Genomic DNA, 19125 nt, shown 5'->3' with positions numbered 1-19125 from the left:
CTGTGTCTTCTACACTTTTCTTTAAGAAACTTTATTGCTATTATACTGGAGAGGGAGGAGAATAAACAAATGGCATAAAGATAAAAACATAACAATAAAATTACCTGGAGAGAGGATAACAATTGCTGTAAGCAGAGCATACTCTTCTTGAGTCATTTTCAATTCTGCAACACTTTTATAAAAACTAAACATAGGTGTTATATACTCATCAGAGATACCTATGGGGGAAAGATGAAAAATTACAGAGGCATAGTTAAATTTTTGAATGACTAAAAAGTGAGAAACTACAAACATATACACATGCACATGTTAATATTTATGCACAAATAATGTCTATATTTTATTTGTCCAATCAAAGGCAGTTCACTGCAAAGAAGGTCATTTAACAAAATCCTCAATATATAACTTAATCAGCAATGCCTTTATTTTAGTCACTCCTGTCCAACAATAAATCATAATGTTCTTGAATCGCCCAAAGAATCCCCCAACTTCACCATTTTCTGGATGGGGTTTGGTTAATCTTTTTAATATTAATATCTATTGTGGGGAATAAACTTAAGAATTCCCTGAGCTTGCACCAATGGGTTAACAAGGCTTAGGGCAGAAAGTGGCCACAGGGCAAAAGCGGCCCAGTAGAACAAAGAGCAGAGCAGAAATCTGCTTCCACAGGACTAAAGCTTCCTAGAATAGGTAAACAGGTAAAGAGGGCAAAAAAGACCTCCGCCACACCCACCCAACATGGCGGAGAAGTAGGGGGATCCATACCTCCCGCATCTCTCAAACAAAGAAGTTCTGAAGCCAAAGGACTTTGAACCCCAACAGTCTGGGAGAAAAAGAGACTGAATCTACCAAGAAGAAAATGGGACAACTTGAGAAACGATAGGTGGGTGATTGTGAATTGGGGAAGATAAAACAGGCTTCGTAGACATGGAGGGGAGGGAGCCCCTTCTGCGGAGAGACAAAAGGCAGAGAAGGAGCGGCCGGGGAAGTGTAGGACTGTATCTGGACAAGAGAAAAACCTCCGACTGGGACTGAGAGGGATCCTATCTCTAACTGCAGGGTTTTCTTCAGACTGCGGCCGGGTCCCTGTTTGTGCACCTGGGGAAGAGGGGAGCCAGCCCTGGGTTTGGGGGTAGATCAGGGGAGCAGTCTGCACTAGGAGAAAGTGGCCCCCTCTCAGGAGCACTGTGGGAAAAGACAAAGCCTGCCTGCACCCACCACCCCCAGGGCCCAGCGAGGTTGGCACCGCAGTGGGCAGTAGGAGAAGGCAACCCTCCCTGAAGTGCTGCGGCACAGACAAAGCCAACTGAGACCACATATTGTGCCACACAGAGAGGCGCTTCCCCAGTGTCAGAGCGCATGGAGCTGGTCTCTGATTCCCAGCCAAGTCCAGAGTCAGGGGAGTTGGTGGAGCGAGAAGGACAGCCCCGTCTGGGCCCATGGCACAATGAGGATGACTCAAACGGAGTCCACCAGGTCCATGGAGAAGAGGCTGGGGGATCGCCATTCCCCCCCCCCCCACCACCAAGGCAGGGCTTCAGGGATCATCCGAGGGTCCCACAGTGGAGGCAGGACCAGCCTACACCAAACCATGCCCCTCCACACTGGGTAACTGTGTATCTACTGGAGCAAGACAGACCCTGTTTAACCAGATGGACAGCTCCTCTAGACCAGTGCTGCAGCATTGCCTGGATTAATTCCAGGTCAATTCTGGATATACAGATATATTCTCCCCACCATTTTTCCTCCTTATCTCTTCCCTCCTCTAGGCTGGTTACCCTGGTTATTGGTTTGTCTAAACAGACAAATGAAATCAAAGGCATCAAAATTGGCAAAGATGAAGTCAAACTTTCACTTTTCACAGACAACGTGATACTCTACATGGAAAACCTGACAGACTCCACCAAAAGTCTGCTAGAACTGATACATGAATTCAGCAAAGTGGCAGGGCACAAAATTAATGTATAGTAATCGGTTGCATTTTTATACACCAATAATGAAGCAACAGAAAGAGAAATAAAGAAACTGATCCCATTCACAATTGCACCAAGAAGCATAAAATACCTAGGAATAAAACCTAACCAAACATGTAAAAGATCTGTATCCTGAAAACTATAGAAAGCTTATGAAGGAAATTGAAGAAGATACAAAGAAATGGAAAAACATTCCATGCTCACGGATTGGAAGAATAAATATTGTTAAAATGTCAATACTACCCAAAGCTATCTACACATTCAATGCAATCCCAATCAAAATTGCACCAGCATTCTTCTCGAGGCTAGAACAAGCAATCCTAAAATTTATATGGAACCACAAAAGACCCCAAATAGCCAAAGTAATCTTGAAGAACAAAACCAGAATGGGAGGCATCACAATCCCAGACTTTAGCCTCTACTACAAAAGCTGTAATCATCAAGAGAGCATGGTATTGGCACAAAAACAGACACATAGACCAATGGAATAGAATAGAGACCCCAGAATTGGACTCACAAATGTATGGTCAACTAATCTTTGACAAAGCAGGAAAGAATATCCAATGGAAAAAAGACAGTCTCTTTAACAAATGGTGCTGGGAGAACTGGACAGCAACATGCAGAAGAATGAAACTAGACCACTTTCTTACACCATTCACAAAAATAAACTCAAAATGGATGAAGGACCTGAGTGTGGGACAGGACACCATCAAAACCCTAGAGGAAAAAGCAGGAAAAAACCTCTTTGACCTCAGTCGCAGCAATTTCTTACTCGACACATCTCCAAAGGCAAGGGAATTAAAAGCAAAAAAGAACTATTGGGACCTCATGAAGATAAAAAGCTCTGCACTGCAGAGGAAACAATCAACAAAACTAAAAGGCAACTGACAGAATGGGAAAAGATATTTGCAAGTGACACATCAGATAAAGGGCTAGTATCCAAAATCTATAAAGAACTCACCAAACTCCACACCCGAAAAACAAATAATCCAGTGAAGAAGTGGGCAGAAGACATGAATAGACACTTTTCTAAAGGAGACATCCAGATGGCCAACAGACACATGAAAAGATGCTCAACGTCACTCATCATCAGGGAAATACAAATCAAAACCACACTGAGACACCACCTCACGCCAGTCAGAGTGGCTAAAATGAACAAATCAGGAGACTATAGATGCTGGAGAGGATGTGGAGAAACGGGAACCCTCTTGCACTGTTGGTGGGCATGCAAACTGGTGCAGCCACTCTGGAAAATAGGGTGGAGGTTCCTCAAAAAATTAAAAATAGATCTACCCTATGACCCAGCAATAGCACTGCTAGGAATTTACCCAAGGGCTACAGGAGTACTGATGCATAGGGGCACTTGTACCCCCAATGTTTATAGCAGCACTTTCAACAATAGCCAAATTATGGAAAAAGCCTAAATGTCCATCAACTGATGAATGGATAAAGAAGTTGTGGTTTATATATACAATGGAATACTATTTGGCAATGAGAAAGAATGAAATCTGGCCATTTGTAGCAACCTGGATGGAACTGGAGGGTATTAGGCTAAGTGAAATAAGTCATACAGAGAAAGACAGATACCATATGTTTTCACTCTTATGTGGATCCTGAGAAACTTAACAGAAGACCATGGGGGAGGGGAAGGGGAAAAAAAAAAGTTACAGAGAGGGAGGGAGACAAACCATAAGAGACTCTTACTGAGACCAAACTGAGGGTTGATGGGGGGGTGGGGGAGAAGGGAAAGTGGGTTATGGGCATTTAGGAGGGCACCTGTAGGGATGAGCACTGGGTGTTGTATGGAAACCAATTTGACAATAAATTATATTTAATTAAAAAAAAGACCTCCACAGCAAGGCAAAATTACCTGGAGCTAATCAGTAAAAACAAAAATACATACATACATACATACATACATACATACACATATACATACATACATACACACACACACACACACACACACACATACATACATAAATGCCTTATTAACCCTGAGATAGCGTCCTCCATCTGTCTTATCCCCTAGACAAGTTAAGGTAAACAGACATGGCACCTGGCACCTGCAGTAAACAGCCGTCTGCTCGGTGCTGCAATTTTATTTTGTATTGACTGAAATCCCTAATACCACATATCTTTGAAAACCCCTTTCTCTCACACACTTGAGTTAATGATCACTGTTTTATTATCTCTTTTTGCACATCCATCACGTTTGTAAGCCTTCTGATCCTAATAAATATGGAGCAAGGACCCTTACTCGGGGCTCTTGTCTCCTCCCGAACATTAGCCTCTCTTGTATTCAAATCTGTGTCTGCTGTCTTGCTGGACAAGAGAGAACTCCAGAGTCAAAGTCTGTGACAATCTGTAATTAAGGTATAGGTAGCATCTTAAATAATCAACAAAAAAAATTATTGTTCTTAAGCCCAGAAGTATAAACATCTTGACTTAATACATTGGCTAGGATTCTTCTCAGTTCCAGTGCTTACTAGGGCATTGGTACTTGTCTGTTCTCTTCAAACTTACATGTCTAAAACCAAAGATACCATGTACAGAACTAAACTCCTCATCTTCCTCCAAATCCACCTCTTTCCTGATATTCCCATTCTCAGTGACATATCTTTACCCATACACTTTCCCCTGCCTGACAACTGAGATTTGGCCCTCTCTCTAACCCAGTTAGGTGCCAAGTCCTATGATTCAGCATGATAACTCTCCCTAGGTGTTCTTTCTCCTCTCCACAACTCCTAGAATTGACTTAGTTTCAGTCCTTATTTCTTTTCATCTGGACTGCCTCCTCAGTCTTCAGTTTGGTCCCAGAATCACAAAATTCAAATCACACCCTGTCTCCTCAATTTTTACAAATCTTCAAAAACTCTCAGTGGCTTTTGGCATAAATGTTCTTCTTTTTTACATAGGAAGCTCCAAGACCTGTACCCACCCACTACTCACCTACCTGATAATAGTAGTAATAGTAGGATCCATATTTGTGGAGTACTCATTATGTATTATACACTGTTCCAAGCACTTCTTATGCTACAAGTCATTTAATCTTCCTAATACCTCATGAGGTAGGTGCTGTGAGGTTATCTCATTTGCCCAGAGAACCACAGCTCATGATTGGTGGAAACAATATTCAAACCATGGATAGCTAGCAGGCTCCAGAGTCCTGGCTTTTAGCTATCACTAAGCTGTACAATCTTTCTATCACACAGCCTTTACTCCAGCCATGTTTAGTCACTTGGATCTCCCTAAATAATTCATACTGCTCAGTTTTGTTTTTAAATTTTTTTAGTTCATCTATTTTGAGAGGAAGAAAGAGAGCACACATGAAGGGGAAGGGCAAAGAGAGAGGGAATGAGAGAATCCCAAGCAGATTCTGCACTGATAGTCTAACGCAGGGCCCACAAACTGTAAGACCTTGACTTGAGCCAAGATTGAGAGCCAGTTGCTTAACTGACTGAGCCCCCTAGGCACACCCACACTGCTCAAGATATTCTACCTGGAATATCCTCTGTCTCCTTTATCTAGATGTAACTCTTCATAATTGAAGGCTCTTTTGTGTCACTTCCTCCACTCATTCAACAAGTATTAACTAGGTGCCTGTTCCTGTGCATGGCTCCATTCCAGAAAAGTTTTGACAGGGGAATTACAGAGACAGAAAAAAAGAAGGAGAAGAAGAAGAGGAGGGTGGGAGGAGGAAAAGGAGGAAGAAGGGAAAGGGAAGGGAAGAAGGGGAAGGAGGAGAAGGAGGGAAGGATTGGGGGAAGAGGAGAAGAAGGAGAAGGAAGAGGAAGAAGAGGAAAAGGAGGAGGAAGAGGAAAAAGAAAAAAGACCATGGGTGGGCAGGGGGTGGGGGAAACTGATACGACTTATGGATGAATTAAAATGAGGATGAGATTCCCTGAATTGTTCCACACTAAAATAGAATGCTGTATCCCATCCTGAAGCAGACCTAGAGACATACAGCTTTGGTAAAACCAAACTAGAATACATTTGGATTCCAGATGCTAAAGAACATAATTATCATCTAATATTCTGCTTCATAGAATCAGAAAGTCTAAATCCTTACCTTGAGAATAATCTATAGAGTCTTCCCAAACTGAATCCCTGGTCTTCCTCTCTTTAGTCAAAATGCCACACTTTTCTCCCTCCTTGACTTTTGATTCTTTAATCTACCCAGTGGGCTCTCTTAACAACAGTGTCTTTGTTAAGCAATTTGGGTATTACATCATGTGGAAGATTCCAGCTTTTACAGATTGATCCAAATACCCATCACTGAATTAGATACAACTTAAAAATGTAGAAGGTGAAGTATGTGATCCTGGGAATACCAGTCCTGGTTTCCAATAAACATAGAGGTTAAGAATTAGTGAGCCAGCTCTGAGTTTGAAATTTGACCTATGATTTGATCTTAGTCACAGAACTTAAACTCCATAAACCCCAATTTCTTCATTTGTGAAATGTGAATTATAATAATAGGAAGTTGTTATATTGTATGAGATAATATGCGTGGAGTGCTTAGCATAATGCCTGGTTAATAATAAACCCTCAATAAATGTTAGAGCAAATACTAATAATAACTATTATTGTTATTCAGGAAATTGGATTAATTTTACTTCAGTAGTTCATTTTAATCTCAGTTCATCTTAATTTTAGTTAGATTAAGCTCATGTACTTTTGTGTTTACAAAGCTACATTTTTGTTTTGTTTTTATATTCTGCACTTTCCTAGAGATGAATCCAAATTGGCCGATCAGAGATTTGCTTCAGTATTTTTCTAGGTGTTAAAGCTTAACTACATCTACATTTTCTTGGCAAGGTTGTTCTATTTCACCTTAAAAAAGAAAAATGGCAGTCTTTAGGCTTTCTTCAGCATTCAGGGACTATGCCCATCATATCTGGCTACCCAAAATAGTAATTCATGATTCTGCTATTTTTAAAAATAGTTTACAAGGATATGGGGATAATATTAAAGGCAGCTGATTTGAAAATATTTAAATTTTAGAAATTATCTTTGACTACCTAATTTTCTATTTTGTCTTTCTTTTTTTAACTTTTTTAAATGTTTATTTATTTTTGAAAGACAGAGAGTAAGCAGGGGAGGGGCAGAGAGAGAGGGAGACACAGAATCTGAAGCAGGCTCCAGGCTCTGAGCAGTCAGCACAGAGCTCAACGCGAGGCTCAAACCCACGAACTGTAAGGTCATGATCTGAGCTGAAGTTGGATGCTTAACCGACTGAGCCACCCAGGAGCCCCATCTATTTTGTCTTTCTAAATCCCCATTAACCTACCAAAACTGCTACCTTCATTAGTGACCTCATTATTGTTAATAGTTTTCAGAAAAAAAAAAAAGTAAGGATGTTGGTTATGATTGTTCATCTTGTACATGTTCTACAAGCCAACAGTGAATATACATTATAAAAGTAAGAAATAGAATTTTATAAAAATAAATTTCCTACAGGATAGATCAAATATAAATCTACTTTTGGAATTAGAGTTAATAATCAGAATTAACCACAGCACCATCAACAAAGGGGTATTTTAAGTGTTTACGAACCAGCAATTTCTAACCTAAGAAATGTAACACTAACATCAGGGCAGAGCTCTCAAGAAAAGGGCAGTCTTTTCTTGATTTCCTGCCTCCTCCTCTCTGGAGACTTGCTTAAAGTTTGTTTCGTTTTTTGCTCTTTTGCCCAATTAGCTGATTTTTGGTCACAAGGGGGGGCTATTTTCTAACTTAAGGACAAAGACTACTGTGGAAAAGTGCGAAGTTGTAAAAAAAAAAGTTTGTTTGCACTCCTGTTTCTTGTTTTGCCTTAAAAAAAAAAAAGGTATGTAATTTATAAATTATTTTTAAATCAGAAATATTCCTTGAGAGAAAAACTATTTGATAGAATTAACTCTGCTATTTTCAGTTATTTTGAATGTAAATGTCTTTCACTTCCTAATTATCTTCCAAGTTTTGACTGGGAAAAAAAATAAAGCAGAGGGGTGTGTATGTGTGATACAAGAATACGTATTATGTAAGAAAATTCCCACCCCTTCATTGAGGGAAAGAAGAGGAGAAGAGGAAAGGAAAGAGTGTGTGCTGACAAACGATTTCTGAGATTGATAGTTTGGACCTAACTTTAAATACCAATAAAATTATATTTGTCATGTCAAAGATCTATTTGAATGAAAACTCATAAACTAAAATCTGTTTTTTAATATTTATTAAGTTAAAAAAAATAAAATTCCTGGTATTTTAAATACCTCTATCTGATATATTATAATTGGTTTGATCAAGATAGACCAAGAATCTTATTAAAAATGATACTATTTGCTCAAAACCATATAATTTGACATTTTTCTAGAAATGACGCCGCCCCATAGCATAGAAGTTAAGTCTCTGACATGGCACACAAAGCAATGTTTACTTTCTGCTTTCCTTCCAAACTAAGCTCTCTCCATCTAACTACTCCGTCCAGTAGTTTCCCTATGAACTAATGACTTCCACTCTTGGTTCCTGAAGCTGATTCAGGTCATTGTCTACACAGCTTATTTACCTCCCCCTGACCCTAACCTTATGGCCATGTACTATGGCAAAGACAGATTGAAACTCCAGCCCAAGGTCCAGCCCCCGTTGGTCTCATTTCTCTTGTAGAGGTTGGTTAGTCAGCGACAGTACAATTCTGACCAATGAGACAAAGGGGAGTCTACTCAGGAGCTCTCAAGAAAGATTTCTACACTCAGGAAGAGACCATTAAGTTTCTACATTGAGTTTCTTTCTCCTTTGCCCATTGTTGCACCACATGTGATGCCTGAAAATGCTCTGGCCAGGAAGAGAATCAGCCTGAGGGTAAAGCCAATACACCAAGAATAGCAAAGCAGAAAGATGAAAAAAAGACCTATGTTCCTGATAATGTGTTGATCCCTTTAATTAACCAATTTTGCTGTCACCCTTCCTCTGGGTTTTTCATTTGAGTTAATGTCCTTACTTTTTCAGGCCATATGGAATTGGATTTCCTGTGATTGTCAGCCAAGAGCATCCTAACAGATAGTTCCTCTAACACATAAGATACATTTTTAATGTTTTCATGCTTTTGGGTCTGAAGTATAAGGTAGGATCCCTGTGAGGCTAGGACACACCATTCATTTTTCAAGGCAACATTCAAATTTTCCTTCCTCTGTGGAGGTTTCCCTGTCACTGGGAAGCATAATTATTTTCTCCCTTATGTAGGTTCAATTCTATTGCATGTATCAGAATTCATATCTCTTTCCCATTAGAGTGTGAAATGCCATAAAAAATTTTTATGCGAACAGGAACTAATGCTGTATTCCCAGTGCCTGACACACTGCCTGACCACTAAATGGTGCTCCATAGATGTTTCTTATCCACCTCTGTATTCTCAGTAACTATCATCCTACTGGAGACATGGTTAAGAATAACAATTGTTTGTTAAATTGGGCAATATTATGTTTTGCTAGTTCTTTGCAATGAAGGTCACATAGTTCTGAGATGTAATGGTGGCAAGGGAGGCCATTAGACAATGGAAACATTTTCATGGTGTTAAGAGATTGGACCCTAACCTCTACTTCAACTGCTAAATTCTACCTAGTGAGTCATTTGTGCCATACTGTTGGCCTTAAGTAAAAAGCTGCCATCAGATTAGCAATTCAAAAAATAACTACTTTCAGTATAAAAGATTTAATTTGAAATACTTAATAAACACTTTCCATTAGCCCAAGTGGTTAAAAGTTATCTGGCTAAATTAGATCTTACTGGTACTTAGGAATTGCCAGTGTCTGGATTGTCAAGTTCCAGATTCATCTCAACAAAATTCACCAATTTTTGTATGACAAATGTGTGCCATGCACTATGATAACACTGGGAATAATCTTCTAGCAGTTAATGGATTAATGGAAGGGGCAGATACATAAATAAATACATAATGTCCAATACTGGACAAGTATAAAAGGCTTAGGGAATACAGCTGAGAGCCATTGAAAAGGTTGACTCTTGTATCAATTTAACACTTTCTCTTACTTTGAAAAAGATTTTTCCTACAGTTTGAATCCCAAATTTTTCCATGCCACAACTACCACATGACCACTATGAAAAACAAAATGAGAGGTGTTGAGAACTCCAAATTTTGACTTACACATTTACCTTTTTTACAAATATTCTGCCATTTGTTCTTTACATTTCCAACCCTTTTTTCAAAGTCAGTATCTGAACTGATAATCAGCTTACATCTTCTTCTTTAGAAAATTTAGTTCTTCCAATTGTTTTCATTTGTTACCAAAGCTAAAGCAACGAAATCATGTGTATTTAAAGAGCAGAGACATAAGCACAGTATACTACATAGAGCACACCTTACTATGCTACTGTAAACTAGTTACAACTCTACCATGCTAATAAGGATGTCTCATTTCTCTAACCTCCTTGATCCTATTTATCATTTACTTAAAACCAATTTCAAATTGCTACTCATTGCTTATACTTTCTCTCTCAACCAAAGGGCAGGAATCTGTGTTTTACTAGGTCTTTGTATTCCCTACTAGCTGATAGTAGAGCAAATATTAGGCCATGGTGAGTGAAACATATAGAAAGAGTACTGAGCTTTGAGTTGAATCACCTGTGTTCATCTCTTGGCAATCTGCTGATTAGTTGTGTGTCTTTGGGCAGGTCAACTGGCCTCTCTAAGCCTGTTTCCTCATCTATAAAATAAAAGCAATAGCACCCACCTTCTGGGGACACTGTGAATACAATAAGATGATGTGTATAAAAGGAAAGCATTGAAAAAATCACAAGAGATATTGTCATCCTGATAAATACAAATCAATTGAATATTTCATTTATGTCTGTTATGGGGATCAAAAAAAGACCAAAATATACCATAAATTTCAGTGGTTATTTATATTTAAAGTTAATAGAACAAGTTACATTGGTTTGTGAAAAGTTATTGCTCATTCCCTTAATGTTAAAATAGAAAATCATTCAATGTTAGCAATTATAGTGTTGTCATATTTTATCATATGATTATTCCTATTTTTAATAAATATTTTAGCTTTAAAGCCTAGTTTGCATAATACTACATTAGGAATAATATAATTGAGGCACTAAAATTATATGGAAACAACCCAACCACAGGTTATGTCAGATATAATGTTCTGAAGCTTCAATTAACATATATAAACACTGTAACCCTCATTAATTAAATGTATCTCAGGAGACAGTATTTTTGTATATGTAATTGAGAAAATAATAGCAAACAAAAGAGTATGAATATGAAGAAAAAAAAGAAATTTCACATTGTATTCTTTAAAGACTTCTGTAGGCATAAACAGGGCAACTTTGAGATGTTATGTTTCTCTAGAATTAAAGGTACAATAGAAAGAATATGTTATATTTGCACAAGAATAAAAAGTTATTCTGAAAGGTCATCTTGCAAGATCATGGTTCTATGTGGTGTGTGGAAGAGGCAATGTTCTGAAAATCCACTGGGAGAAGCAAATTCATAAATATTAATAAATGGAAGCATCATTATAGATAATAAAATATGAAGCAGCATGCAAGTTTGAATGGTTTTTATTGTTACAATATGTGGTTGATGTTTGGGTAAAGTAATCTATTTGTGAACTGGAGGCATGCATATTTATTTATACAGTTCTTCTTATGGAAAACTTCGTTCTTGAACTTTTCTGAAATTTGCAAAATCACAAGTTCTGAAACCTATGCTAATCAAGCAAGTTTTTTTCTTTTTTATTACCTATTTTTTAACCTGCAAGACCCTCACCATTTCTCACCTAGTTTTTGCACTGATTTCTTTATAGGGACCTGCTTCTTATCTCAATCCCTCCAAACTTTCCTTCATATTACTGCTCGAAAGATCTTTCTACAGTACTGGTATGGTCATGTCACACAAGCTCCGAACATTACAGAAGACACCCCACTATATAAGAACTACATTAAACTACTTTTGTGGTGTTCAACATCCTTAAAAATCTAGCAGTTACTACATTTCACCTTCACAAATATTATTTTTAGCAATATCAAGGTATTTGTGAGTCCTCTACATGGATGCTCTCACATACCTCCTCATCTTTGCACTTGCAATTTCTATATTATTATAATTTAATGGATATATCTCTTGGAATGCCATTCTCAGGCTTTTGTGGCTTGACAAGTTCCTAACCATGATTCACTTGTCAACTTTGCAAGCCTTTTCTGACTCACCAAGTAAGCTCACACAGAAAGGCAAGTACATCTTTATGCTTCTATTTCATTTTTCAATTTTATGCTTCTATTTCATATTTCAACATACATTCCTCATAGTCCTTATTACACTGCACCTTGATTTGGAATCCTTTGCTTATAGCTCTTTCCCACTAGTCAGTAAGCTCCCTGAGGACAAAGACATTTCCTCATCTCCATACCCTCAATAATCACACAGTGCTTGGCACAAAGTAAGTATTCAATGGATATTTGTTGATTGGAAAGATCTCCTTTAATGTGCCTATTGATCAGTAACTTATTTCCCTATCCTAATCAATGGCCATAACGTTTCAGTTAAGCAAGATAAATAAGTTCTAGAGATCTACTATACAACATTGTACCTATAGGCAACAATTCTGTGTTGTACACTTAAAATTTTGTTAAGAGGATAGATCTCATGCTAAGTGTTCTTACCACAATAAAAAAAAAATCAAGATACTCAAGGAGCTGCCTGCCTGACTGGCTAAACCAGCAATCAGAAATATTGATTAGTTAAGAGAAGGCAACCAGTAAGACTTATACAACTAGATGGTGCCTTGGAGGTTACCTGATTCAATTCTTCTCCCTTACTCCCAGCATCCTGGACAGATGGATGGAGGGATGGATACACACACACACACACACACACACACACACACACACACTGTACATTTCAGAACACGTAAAATAAAATCTGTCCAGGACAAGAATCTATATTTCTTTATAATACACTGTCTTTCAAAAGGTGAAAATCTCCAACAATCTATTTGTCAGATCCTTTCCCTTCTTTCCATTTCTTCTGGCAGCACATTCGTGAAACCTTTGCCTTCTGACTGGTGTCGCTGGAAGATTTGTAAAGCATGATGTTGATGTTTTTTCCTCCTCTGCTCAAAAATCTTCAGTGTCTCCCTGTTTCTTTTTTTTTTTTTAGTGTTTTATTTTTGAGAGAGAGAGAGAGAGAGAGAGAGAGAGAAAGTGAGCAGAGGAGGGGCAGAGAAAGAGGGAGACACAGAATCCGAAGCAGGTTCCAGGCTCTGAGCTGTCAGCACAGAGCCTGACACGGGGCTTGAACCCATGAAACATAAGATCATGACCAGAGCCAAAGTCAGATGCTTAACTAACTGAGCCACCCAGGTGCCCCAGTATCCCCTATTTCTTATAAAATAAAGAATAAAACCTTTAGCCCAGCATTCAAGGCCCTCAACCATTTGATTCTTTTTAGAAATTCTATTTCCCTTTAATGTAACCCTTAATCTAAATAAACTCAACTATTCATTCTTCTTTGAATGCATAACCTGGGCTTTCTTGCCTCAATCCTTTGCTTGGGTTGGTCCTTCTTTCTTGTACCTCTATCCTGAATATCCACATCTAATATCATTCAAGGCCCAGTTTGCCAGTGAAATCTTCCAGAGCCCTACCAACTAGGAGTCACCTTTCTCTCAGTTCTCTTCCACATTTTGTTATAACTACCTATGTAAAGTTCATGTCTTCCTACTAGACTGTAAGCTTCATAGGAGAAGGAACACATCTGATTCCTCTCTTTACTGCCTCCATAGTCGCTTGCCCTTAAGTACATGTTAAACTAGTAAATCAATGATATATACAAATAATGCATATTTTAAATGTATATTCTTTAAATCTATCAATAATGATAATTATACTTTCAGTGTTTAAAAAAACACAATGACTATGGGATGGCTGCTTTTAAAAAATAATTTCCAATTTTTCAATTATTTTTCTTATATAACAAATGCAGAACTTCCTAAAAACTTTCCTTCCAACCTCTGTTCTAAAACACTGATTTTATAAGTACCTAAACTTTGTTCTAGTCTTTCATAGAAGGATACTTTGGGAAGAAAGGATCTTGAGACATCATTTCTTCTCATTCATCTCTCCCCTCCCAACCCATATAGAAAGTATCTCAGGAAAACAAGTACTTATCCTATTTTAAGACTCTTCTAAGATAAACTGCACAGAATTCCAGGAAATTTATTGCAATGTCTCTTAACCCTTTCTGTCGCAGTATTCCTCCATAATAAGTTCAACTCATACTATTATTTCATTTTGTCTCTTGAGAGACATGTAGCATAGTGGCTTAGACACACAGCTTCTGAAGTCAGACTTCCTGTCTGTCTCTGGGAAACTTATTAACCACTCTCTGTGTCAGTCTCCTTATCGATAAATTTTGAATAATAATGGTACTTATTTCATAAGACTTTGCAAGATTCTGATGAAATCATGTATGTAAATTATTTAGAACAGTGTCTAAAACCTAATGATAATGATATATAAATTAAATGATATATAAATGTTGCTATTAATAATTCTTTTTATTTTGCTTTGAATAGGGATGGATAATAGTTTGAGCCACAGTCTTTCATACATGAAGATTTTGAACAAGTGAATCTTTTTTTCGACTGAATAATCCCAACTCCTTTATGCTATGTTTTTCTATCTAATTTTCCAAACTTCTAAAAATTCCTCCTTTGGCCCTTAATCTTAGTATAGGGCAAAGAGTATTTTTAGTATTTTGCTACTACAAGGACATGTGAAGCAACCCTCTAAAAGCCTCATCTAAGGGCACCTGAGTGGCTCAATCGGTTAAGCGTAAGACTTGAGCTCAGACTTCAGCTCAGGTCATGATCTCACTGTTCATGAGTGTGAGCCCCACATCAGGCTCTGTGCTGACAGCCCAGAGCCTGGAGCTTTCTTCAGATTCTGTGACTCCCTCTCTCTCCACCCTTGCCCCACTCACACTCTATCTGTCTCTCTCTCAAAAATAAATCAATATTAAAAAAATTAAAAACAAAAAGCCTCATCTATTTAACACATATCTTTTTAGAGTCATTCACCATACTAGTCACAATGTGAATGTAACTTTGCATAAGATAGGTAAGAAGCCTGCCTTCATGGAATGCTTACTTGCAGGAGCAAACTCTTTACCATTAACCAAATCACATACCACTCCTCCGAATTCTTTCTTCCAATAGGTCAGCATGTCCAGCTGGAAGCTTCTTATTGAAAATCTCAGCTGAACGGAGGAACATAGCTTCTACTGCAGACCCTTTCAGCAAAGCAATTTGATCTTCATGGTCCAAAGTCTGAAATCCTGGATGAAGATGATAATCAAATCAAGTATCAAGGAACTGTGAATGCTATATAACAATATTTCATCATCATTATCATCCCCATTGATAAAACATTTCCATAAAGTTATTTTGTAATTGTTTTAAGATTGGGTAGTCAGGTTGAGTCACTAAAAATTGATTTTTCTGTCCCAAATAGAAGCTGACTTTTATCTTATTGAGTAGGATTTGTTGTACAAGTTGGGTAAAAAAGAATGTCCTATCCACACCAAAAATACATATAATGGCAGTAAAGGCTGATTCAGATGAAGTAACTCAGAAGTTAGAAGCAAACAGATTCTCTTTTAGCCATTATATTAGTCACATCTGGTGATACAGGGTCAACTCTGAAGAATGGAAGCATCCACAGACCAGAAAAAAATCTTTACATGTATCCAGCCGTGGGAAGGAATTGACAACCTGAAGGAATATAACACCACTTGGAAAATCCAAAGTCCTTATCCAGGCTTGTATGCCACAGTCTCCAGGCTGTATGCCACAGCCTCTCTGACATCATTTCCTCCTCTTCCTTTCTCTCACTCACTGTGTTCCAGCCACACTGACTCATGGCCCTGCTGTGAACGTACAAGTTTGCTTTGCCTCAGGAGTAAATGCCCTTCCCCAGCTATCCAAATGCTTTACTCCCCCAACTATATGCAGAGACCCTATATTCAAGGTGACCCTACTAAAATAATACTACTCCCCATAACTCACTAGCCCCTATCTGCTTTATTTTTTTAATGTTTATTTATTTATTTTTGACAGAAAGTGTGTGATCAGGGGAGGGGTAGAGAGGGAGACAGAGAATCTGAAGCAGAGTCCACACTGTTAGCACAGAGCCTGACGCAAGGCTCGAACTCATGGACACAAGCTGAAGTCAGACACTTAACCAACTGAGCCACCCATTAACCCCACTAGTTGCTTTATTTTTACTCATAGAATTTACCACTACCTGACATAATAAATTTATCTGAATATTTGTTCATCATTTGCCACCTCGAATAGAGTATAAACTTCATGAGGGCAGAGACTTTGCCTGTTTTGTTCACTTTTGTATCCCCAGTACCTGGCACATAATTGATATCCAAGACTTATTTGTTGAATAATTGGATAACTGAATAAATGGGAAACAAACATAAGCTCCTATGCACATGTATACATACACATAACACACTTATGAAGATAAACTAATACCATCAGGGTCCAGATGGCTTAGAAAAGTATTAAATAGAAATGGGGTTTAGAGAAGAGAGTAATGTTAAGGTTTAAGAATCACTATCTTAGGGGTGCCTGGGTGGCCCAATCATTTTAGGCATCCCATTCTTGATTTTTGCCCAGGTCATTATCTCAGGGTTCATGAGATCAAGCCCCGCATCATTTGTTAGGCCCTACTGACAGCATGCAACCTGCTTGGGAAATTCTCCACCCCCCTCCCTCTAACTAACTAACTAGATAAAGAAAGAAAGAAAGAAAGAAAGAAAGAAAGAAAGAAAGAAAGAAAGAAAGAAAGAAAGAAAGAAAGAATTCAACTTAAAAAAAAAAAGAATCACTATCTCAGAGCTCCTTTGAAGGCAGAAGCCATTCCTGCAGGGTCTCCAGCACCCTGGACAGTGCCTGGCACAGGTCGTGCACCATGAACTACAAAATGAAATGATTCATCTCTTTAACCCACACCATTTCATTATTGGTATTATATCACTATTACTGTTATTTTTATTAATGTTGTCATTTCCATAATTATTGTTAAAATATTAATTTTAACTATATTACTAGTACTGTTAAAATTTCTTTCTCAGGAGTTTTGGTCTTTTATTTCCTATTGTATTTTTTTTCCTTCTGTTTTCTCATTTTTAAAAGTTTATTTTTAAGTAATCTCTACAGTAATCTCTACAGTTGGGGCTTGAAACTCACAACCCCAAGATCGAGACACATGTTCTCCCAACTGAGCCAGCCAGGTCCCCCTGCTTGACTCATTAAACACACATTAATTATACTCTTTCTTCCCCCTCAGGAACTAGTCTAAGCACTGGAAATAAAGAGATGTGTTAGATATTGCTGTTGCTTTCAGATAAGCTACCTTTTATGAACAAGATTTTTTTCTTCAATTATTTTGTGGTTCAAGACCAACAGACCATTTGAACTGAAAACCTCTCTTTTCACAAACAACCAAAAATATATTTCTCCCATTCCCAATTCCTCCTCCCACACCTTTCACTCTTGTATAATCTTGTTTTTGATCAAGATTCCCGTCACCTTAATTAGCATATAACAAATTAAGTTCCTCTTTCATTGTAATAAAGAAGTGAGAGAATATTAATGTTAAAATGAAAATGAGAACTTCCTCCTCACATTTTATGAGTTTATGTAGGCTTATGTCTATTCATGACACTTTAATAAAATAATAGCATGATGCTGGCCAAAGAAGACAAATTAACCTAATTAAAATCTTACATCAGAAGTTACCTTCTATAATTTAATATTACAGTGCTGTGCTGTTATACAAGGTATTTATTTTACTCTTCCAGTGCCCGGCTAGCTCAGTTGCTAGAGCATGAGACTCTTATTATACTCTTCCAGATCATAGAATTCTATTGTACTAATATATTTTTAAAACACCGAAACAACTTAAATCTATTGGCTGAGATAGCATTGATAATGTAGCCAAAGGAATTGGGAAGCTGAGAGATAAGAATCTTGAATTCCAGTTTCTGTACTGGCCCCATCCAAATGACTATAGATAAATTCCTCTCCCTTGTCCCACAATATATTGTTCAGTAAGCTCTACTGATTTTTGAATCTCTCTTCATTTTGTTTCCTCTTCCATCTCCCAGTGCTGTTGCTTTATTTCAAGCCTTCTGCCTTGAGTGGTGCAATAGCATCCTAAATGATCCTCCTGCCTCTGGTCCCTCCTCATTCAAATTCATCTTATACAAAACGGAACAAGTCATATCTGTATTAGCATAAATCCCATCACTTCCCTCTCAATATAAACAACAACAAAAAACCACCAAAAACTCTTTACCATTCAGGGGATGAAAATTAAATTCCTTACTTAAGCCCTTGTTAATCTGACACCAACTTAACCTTATGCCTAACCAAGGAGTCTACCACATTATGCTGTGGCCACATTGAATTTTTCCATCTCTAATAATCCTATTTTTGTCCATGCCTCATTATATTTTCACAAGTAGATCTCTCGACTTGGAAGGTTCCTTCTATTCCATACCACCAGGACAACTCCGTTTTCTTTTAGACCCAATTAAAATATGATTTTCTTTGAGGTCTCCTTGTCTTTCTCAGGTACAAATAGCAACAACTTCCTCTCTGTTCAAACAGCACTTTGTATATAATATTTTTATTATAGCCTTTCTTAAATCACTTCCCTTGAAGGCACTAGCTACATACTTAGTATAGAATACGTATCAACAAGTGCTTATTAAATGAATAAATGCATGAACGACAACTTCACAAAGTCTCAATTTCTTAGTCTATCAATCTGGAAAAATTATTATAAGTGATTTGAAATATCCTATCTGGCTCTAACCATTCAGTCTATAGTAGTTAGACATATTAATTTAAATCAGATGTGAGATAATTTCTACTTTACGACCAACAGACCTGACTTTCTCAGTGTCACAAGAATATTGCACAGTATAGCATATACATGTAAAAAATACCTGGAAGTTTTTTTGTGAATTCTACGAGAATCTGTACATGACTGGTAGCCATTTCAGTTAAAATGAGAAAATTTTCTTCTGCACTGAATTCTTCTTTTAACTAAATTTTAA

General features: G+C 37.6%; 1 protein-coding gene across 5 annotated transcripts in view; it reads right to left on the bottom strand.

Moving 5' to 3' along the window:
- The window catches only part of NR1H4 (nuclear receptor subfamily 1 group H member 4), a 76566-nt gene that overhangs the window by 4524 nt on the left and 52917 nt on the right, over positions 1-19125 (bottom strand). For all 5 annotated transcript variants that reach the window (XM_015070859.3, XM_015070860.3, XM_027071007.2 and 2 more), the window contains 3 exons: positions 19015-19114; positions 15175-15321; positions 105-218 (listed from right to left, as the gene is read on the bottom strand). In XM_015070859.3, coding sequence (XP_014926345.1) covers positions 105-218; positions 15175-15321; positions 19015-19114 — 361 coding nt within the window. The remainder of the gene's footprint in view (positions 1-104; positions 219-15174; positions 15322-19014; positions 19115-19125) is intronic.

This window comes from Acinonyx jubatus, chromosome B4, assembly GCF_027475565.1.
Source record: "Acinonyx jubatus isolate Ajub_Pintada_27869175 chromosome B4, VMU_Ajub_asm_v1.0, whole genome shotgun sequence".
Classification (NCBI taxonomy): domain Eukaryota; kingdom Metazoa; phylum Chordata; class Mammalia; order Carnivora; family Felidae; genus Acinonyx; species Acinonyx jubatus.
The sequence above is the reverse complement of the archived record's forward strand: the minus strand, read 5'-3'. Positions and strand labels throughout refer to the sequence as shown.